Source organism: Toxotes jaculatrix, chromosome 18 (assembly GCF_017976425.1).
Source record: "Toxotes jaculatrix isolate fToxJac2 chromosome 18, fToxJac2.pri, whole genome shotgun sequence".
In the NCBI taxonomy this organism is placed as follows: Eukaryota; Metazoa; Chordata; class Actinopteri; family Toxotidae; genus Toxotes; species Toxotes jaculatrix.
Window position 1 is genome coordinate 870,437 of NC_054411.1, and position 7,893 is coordinate 878,329.

At 47.3% G+C, this 7,893-nt stretch overlaps 1 protein-coding gene across 1 annotated transcript; it reads left to right on the forward strand.

The window, feature by feature from the left end:
- Positions 1–522: 522 nt before the first annotated feature.
- Positions 523–4,312, forward strand: LOC121198358 (zinc finger protein 79-like). The gene is made up of 2 exons (XM_041062417.1): positions 523–730; positions 1,798–4,312. The coding sequence occupies exons 1-2, from the start codon at positions 538–540 to the stop codon at positions 2,841–2,843; spliced, it is 1,239 nt and encodes a 412-aa protein (XP_040918351.1). The 5' UTR covers positions 523–537; the 3' UTR covers positions 2,844–4,312.
- The last annotated feature ends 3,581 nt before the right edge of the window (positions 4,313–7,893 follow it).

Genomic DNA, 7,893 nt, shown 5'->3' on the forward strand with positions numbered 1-7,893 from the left:
TACTGACACTGTGAAGGTTTGGTTTACGTCTGTTCACATACGTGGAGGTGGGCAGTTTACTGGAAACGTTGCTGTCTCGTTTTATTTTGAAAGATTTGGCCGGAAGTGTTGGGATGACATTATGAGTGTTGTGACACTGGTGGAGTGGACAGTTGATCTGGGTCTGTCGAGAATCATGGTTGTTCACTGCCCTCCTGTGGCCGCATGGATGAACTGCAGCGCCGCACTAAAACGCTCCGTTCAGTTAAAGGTGTTCCAGCACGCGCCCAGGAGCCCCGAAGGCCACAGCTTGGCTTTTTATCAGCTGGTTGAACCATTTATGAATTCTGTTTGTTTGTTTATTCGGTTACTGTTAAGTTTTAAGACCTTTGTTATTTTAATTTGCACTGAAGTGCAGGGATGCAACCGACAGTTGTTTTCATTTATTAGACTTTTATTCTGAAGGAACGGAGCACTGACATCAACCAACACAACCGTTTCCTGTTTCGTTTGTTGTTGTTAGATTCTGTTTCCGGCGTGGCCGTTTTCAGCTCCAAAATGACCAAACTGCAGCTGCTGAACGCCTACCTGACGGAGCGGCTGACCGTGGTGGTGAAGGAGATCCTGGATGTGGTGGAGGACACGGTGACCGAGTACCGGGAGGAGGCCGCCAGGACCAAGCGGGAGAACGAGAGCCTGCGGAGGCAGCTGCGGGACATCCTGCTGCTGGAGGCCGAGACCGAGTGGCTAAGTAAGGGCCGAGCTATCCGGCTGTTCCGCCGTTCCAAACTGCACTGCAAAATATGGCCATTTAAAATTTACCAAGGGAATTCACCCCGAATGCCGGTTAAAACAGAGATTTATAAGCCTTAAAGTTTCGTGAAGAACTCGGTTTTACATTTGGCACCTGTTAAATGAATCTACTTGGTCGAAATTTTTAGACAGTCCTGTATTCTAATGTAATTTTGCCTGGTACTTCCGTTTTTCTAACGACCCAGTACAGACGGTCAGCTGGTGTAGAGGGAATGGATTTGGCTGCTGAAAAACACAGGTGGTGTTTTCTGGGTCAGTTAGTTATAGGTCGCATTTCGCTTTAAAGCTTGTTAATACAGAAATATACGAATGTGCCCGTTTTTATGACTTCTGTGCTTTACGTAAAACACCAAAACATTAAATTGACAGATTATTGCATGGAGTTTGGCGTGACGTTTACTGTGCGCAGGAGCATTTACAGCTTAGGGCAGTGTTCTCCAATTGCCGGACTCCGATCCGGGTTCGGATCCGGATCAGAGTTAAGTGCTCCGCATTTAAATAATGATAAGCTTTTCTTTCTTTCTTTCTTTTTTTTTTTTTTTTAAATAAAAATAAGCGCAACGTGGCCAGCAGAGCTGTCCAATCGCGTCAGAGCGCACTGGCAAGCGGTCAGGTGATGCAGCGCGTGAGGGAAATAACGTGGTCGCTTGTGTCAGTCGACGCTGAAAAGTTTGTGTTCACAGACGCGTGGACACACAAAGACGCCTTTATACAACAGACACAGCGAGGCCTGTAGGCCTGCTCTGCCCCGAGTGTGGACACAAAACCCCCGCAGCTGTGCGAGGCGCGGGGGCGTGGAGAAGAGCAGAGGACACGTACCTGGACATGACGGGGATGGAAACACAGCCAGGAAGAAAATAACCGAACCTCTGAACATGTGCACGTTTAGTGTCGCCTCTCAGAATGATTTTCAGAGGTGCGCTCTTTCATTTCTTAAGCCTGCTACAGGAAAGTGGCGGTCACAGTGTTTCTATGCTGTTGACTCAGTTTCATTCTTTGTTTCAGGGTCCACCAGGTCCGGTCTTGGTTTTGCGGTTTCTGAGCAGCAGTCCAGTGATCCGGAGCTGAGGCCCTACTCAGAGGAGCCGGACTCCATCCTGAACCAGCCCCCGGTGAACACAGCCAAGCAGACGCATGAGCAGGTGGTCTCTGTGCAGCTGCTGTCCGTCCAGCATGAGAGTCCTCCCAGGACGATGCTCCTCCCGGAGGACGAGAAGCCTGCTGAGGCCTGGGAGCCGGCACTGAAGCCCGACCCTCAGCAGGAGGTGATTAACAACGCTTCACCTCTTCCTTCTCTCTCTGCCCTGAGTCCTCCATCTGCCTCCGCACCCAAAATCCATGTCGAGGTTCCAGTTCTCAGAGAGGAGCCGCAGGTTCCCGCTCTGATCAAAACTGAGCCTGAGGAGTACAAAGTGAGTGAAGCTGAGAGTCACACAGATCCTCTGACAGTGACCGCGCACACGCACAGCACACAGGAAGAGCCGAGCTTCAGAAACACCGGCGCAGACAGGACGGTGCTGGTGCGCGCGGATCGACACAGAGCTCAGCGACACAAGAAGGCCTCTCACGCGAAGCTAACGCTCGTGGCGGATGACAGCACGGCGGCTGGTTATGCCCCCGAGCTCGTCCATCGCTGCCCCCGCTGCGGCGAGGCATTCGGCCAGGCCAGCAGCCTGCGCCTCCACCTGGAGCAGAAAAGGAAGACCTACGCCTGCGAGTGGTGCTGCAAATCCTTCGCACAGTCCGCGGACCTGCGGCGCCACCTGCGCACGCACACAGGTGAGAGGCCGCACCGCTGCACCTTCTGCTCCAAGAGCTTCAGCCAGAGAGGAAACCTGAGGCGACACCTGAGGATCCACACGGGGGAGCGGCCGTACAGCTGCCCGTACTGCTGCCGCACCTTCAGCGACGGAGACACCATGAAGAAACACAAGCGCACACATTCCGGGGAGAAGCCGTACCGCTGCGTGCAGTGCTCCAAGACCTTCACCAGCGCCAGCGGCCTGCAGATTCACCTGAAGAAGGACATGTGCTTTGTGGCTAACGCCTGAGCTCAGGAGAGAGAGCCTGCAGGGAGGGAGGGGTGGATGCTGCTGAGGTCGCTCAGCAGAAACATCACGCAGCAGGGGGTAGGAAACATGTTTCCGCAGTGACCTTTTCAGTAGAGCTGAAAAATGATAGATCAGTCAGTTGTAATATAATCCTCATGTTTTCAAAACTTATCGACCACAGTTTGTGTCGGGTCCGTGGAGCTGGAATCTGAGCGTCCCAGACCAGCAGCACAGGTACAGGTCACCTGCTGAACCGCGGCAGGCAGCTGGTGCTGTGCAGTGTTTTTCTCTGGGACAGGATGGAGTCGTGCTTTATTGGCAGCTACACAGTTGCACTGACTGACATCATCCATGCCTTCATATTAATTTAGCTATTTATTTAGATTTTCACTTCAAAGCGAGAGACGGGGGTGGACAGTGGAGGGGACGGGGGCGGACAGTGGAGGGGGGACGGGGTCGCAGGACACGGCTGTGATTTACTGAGGTACGCTAAGAGGACGCTGCTTCGTCCTTCAGTTTGGATTAAAGCTGCAGCTGGACAAGTCTTTAAAATCACAGAGACTCGTCCACATTAGCCAGTTCTCACACACCAGGACCCAGACCAGGAAACAGTGAACCACTCATCACAGAATAAGGAAAAGAGTTGCCTGACTGGCACACGATGATGACACAGGAATAATTTCTGTTTGCTTCTTCATCACTCGTCCTCATTTGGACAGATGGACACTCATGGGTGTATTTGTCAGAAGCTCTGTCTTCTTCTGTTTCTCCTCACAGACTCAGGTGGATCCTCACTGCAGAGTTCAGACAGAAATCTGTGTACAGCATTTTAACACTGTTTGACAGCAGACATCACCTGGTTCCATCTTCTCAAAGCATCAGTAGTCATCACTTAAATAAATGATATCGTTCCTGTAATACATTTCACTGAGTTGTCAGTTTATTAGGTACACCCTCACCTTTAAGCTGTGTATGTGGAATCAGCTGTTCCTGTGACAGCAGAGCCGTGGAAGCTTCTGACACTTTCCACTGCCGAACATCTGCCGAACATCTGTTTTATTTAAATTCAGACACTTTGGCGATGCAAGAAAAAACTGAGCTCTTCACTGCAGCACCGTTTCTTTTCCTCATGTTGCATCACAGTTATCACGTGGGGAGAGAAGTGATTATTGATCCACTGCATGTCTGTATGGATTTTGCATTAACCAGGTCACTACAGAGCAGCTGCATCGCCGCGTCTCTGATTTCCTGCGTGAGCTCGAGTTTCTCCGCTGCGTGTAAACATTTGTGGAACAGAGAAAACTGAAGATCTGGTAAATGCAGAGACTGGTCAGCAGGCAGATTACGTTTCAGGGCTCAGAGGATGACATTCATCAGACTCAAAGAGGTCAGTGGTGTACCTAATAAAGCGGTAACTCATTGTACTATTGACATAATAACATCAAAGTAAAGTCAAGCACATGATGGTGTTTTGGTTGAAGTGGCTCAGATCTGCCTGTGGAGGGTAACACAAAGAAACGTTACGTTACTGCTGAATCATTGGTTGTGATCAGTAACATGGCGTGTGGTTCTGTAGAGGTTCAGGAGCAGAAGATCACTTCCTGTCCAGGTGACAGGTGTGTGTTTGTGGTCTGCCACAGAGGCACAGCGTGAAACTCTGCTCTGTTTCTGAACCCGATCCAGGTCAGAGCTTCAGGAACGAGAGCGTGAAAACATGAGGTCGGCCGTGTGAGGGAGTGAGGGACGGCTGGGAAATAAGATTTCTGTGTTTTAAATGTGCTGCAATACTGAAAATACAATAATATTTATTTTCCATTTCTATATTTTATCAGTGTTAGAAGGCTTGAGTCTGGGCTGATCTCACTCAGCAGGACAGGAAACTGAATCACACTGCAGAAAGTACCGGCAGCAAATCTGCGACGTTTCAGATTCAGTCACGATTCACTGGAAAGAAGAAGAAAGAATTTCTCAGCTGTGAAGCTGGTGAACAGAGACGTGAGGAGGAGGCCGTCGTCTCTGCACAGACTTTTCTGTGTCACTAGCAGTATTTTGTTATTAATGTGAAACATCTTGGATTTTTAGGCAAAATAAATGTTCTGTGAAACTGTTGAGCTTCTAAGACATTGGTTAATTCAACGGTTTGATTTCTGTTTGACTTTAAAATGACACTGATTCAAAATCTGTGCGTTTTTATTTAAAACAAACAACCCTGTGCACACTCCTCCTCACTGGTTCAGGGCTGCCACGAGCACTTTCCCTTTGATGTTATGAACTGTAGTGATTATATTTGTTCTTACTAAAAAGAAACGTTCTGATTTTTATCTTCAGGAAACGAGAACCAAACTTTAGACCCGTTTTTGACCAGACACGTTTTCAAAGATGTGTGGAGAAAGGAAGTGTGTGGAGCGGAGTGTTTGGGCCACTGTACGGAAAAAAGAAGAAAGTGAGGCGTGGCTCTGTGGAGGTGTGTAGTCTCTCTGTGATGTTTCCACTCTGAAAACCACTCCTGCTGTCACTCGGGTGGATGGACAAACCTCTTCAGTCACCTCCAGATTATTAAATGTCAAGTCGGAAAAGTCAGAGTCACAGTCTTAGTTATGACTTGTTGGATCACATGAATGATATTTTCCAGTCATTCACAGTAACTGGTGAAGCATCAGGCAGCATCAGGGCTCTGCAGGCGTGTGATTGTATCACTGAGTGTAGGAGAGTCAGTGTGTGTCTGTGAAGCTGCTGCTGTAGTTCTGTTGTCTGTCTGCAGGGGGCAGTATGGACCCACTCCACTGAAGTGAATCACAAAATGAGAACAAACACAAAGTCACTGTTCTGTCAGTTTAATTCCAAACTTACTGTTGCATCGTACATAAAACACCTGATAGAAATGTAAGAACAACTGTAAAGCACGAGATCAGTGTAAACAACAGTTCAACAATATTGTATAGAAAGCCACATTCATACATTCAGTCGTGCATAAAAGATGAACAATAACACTGTAAACAGAAGAATCTTTAACAAGAGCCGTACCTGAATATTTCATCAAGTTTCACTTCAACACCTGGAGTTAGAAAACAGGCAGGGGGAGTATAGAGATATAAAGAAGTATTTCAACATATTGCATCATGCAACAACAAGGAAGAACCACTTGTATTGATACATCATCATCATCATCATCGATTATGGCAACAGTAGGATGCAGTTTGTTTTTTCACAGTCTCATTTAGGAGTGCAATAGAAATGTGACCCATTCTTCATGAAGCATGGCAGTTACCACAGAAACCATCCATCACCTCTACCGCTCATCCTTTTGAGCGTGGCGGGATGGCTGGAGCCAATCCCAGCTGACACTGGGTGAGAGGCGGGTTACACCCTGGACAGGTCACCAGGCCATCACAGGTCTGACATACAGGGACATACAACCATTCACCTACACCTATGGGCAATTTAATGGCCTGTGGGGCAATTAAGAGTCGCCAATTAACCTGCATGTCTTTGGACTGTGGGAGGAAACATGCAAACTCCACAGAGAAAGGCCTCAGCAGGTGAGCAGGTGAGGTGACAGTGCCGCTCATTAGGGTTTGACCTGTATGAGTGTTTGAAACATGAGACCTGCAGTTTTAAAACGGAAGCTGCTGAAAGTTCATATTTCCTGTTCCCCTGAACCCCACCTTCAAACTGCAACTGTCCAATGGTAGCTTAGCTAACTGTTAGCGTTTGGATTCCTCCGCGCTGACACAATGTTCACTGCGCTGTTGTAAGACACGAGAGTGTGAGAGGTGTTTACTCTGTCCCCACACTCCGAGAGCTCCAGGTGTTACCTGTTACCTGTTCACCAAACTAAATGTTTAGTCCTGATTATTCAGCCTTGATCCCACAAGCTTTTTCTCATGTTTGAATACATAAAAATAAAAGAAAATACATTTTCCTAACGTGACATCAGACCAGGACTAACTAGTTCTACTCTCCAATACAAATTTGTCTCTTTATTTTCATGTCATCTGGTTAAATCGACCATCAATGCTGGAAATATTTTAACAGAGACATTTTCAACCAACTCATGGATTTAACATTAGCTTGACTAGCTATCTAGCTACAGCTAGCTAGTTACATTTGCTAGCGACAGCTTTCATTTCAGCCAGAAAACTTGAAAATTACTGTGAATTTTGAAGGTAAATCTGCCTCCTGCTATCACTAACTGGAAGATTGACCCTCATAGCAACAGTAACTAAGGGGCAGGGCTTAGCGAGCCTTCTGTTACAGGGAAATCTCCTGAAATCGCTGAGATTCCCTCACCGTTGGCACCTTTGAAGACCTGCTGACCCTCCTCCTGTCAAACAGGTCAAACCCAGGACCACGTCCAGGTCCTAAATAACTAATTTTACTAAAAGCAAGATCTGACATTTACAGGAATAAATGAAATTACACGTAAACCTCTGCAGATCTTTCTTTTTTTTGTGGCTGCAATCACGGTGCAATATTCACCTGATCCCACGTGAACAACAGTGACATGATATATTCATGTATGAAGGGTGGAACCCTGTTGGTGGAGACCAGAAACAGAGCTAAGACAGAGGGAATATGGACTTAGAGTCATCAGACAGACAGAAACTGTCCAAATGAATGATCATGTTGTTCTGTGTTTGCTGTTGTTAAAAGTAAGATGATAATACGGTGAGTCAGGGCTGTGCTTTGCTCTGCACTTCTTCCTCAGAGTAGCAGAGATCAGGATGTGCCTGCTGGGTGAAGCAGGTGTAGCTGATGTGTTCAGAGTTTTAGCTTCGCAGCTGCTGCACGTCTGACGTTAGCAGTTTGATTGGTCGTTCATTCAACATGCCAAGGTGCAACACACACGTGTTCATGCTTCATCCAAGAAGAACATGTAGTGTCTTACATTCTGAATCATACTCACATGTAAACTTTGTACAACATGCTTTGGCAATACTACACTTAATACAGCAGTTTGAACTGAGCTGATGTGTAAACGGATGTGAGTCGAGATTCATGCGTGATGAGTCTCATGCTGTTATGTGTTAGTGTCAGCACAGGACGATAA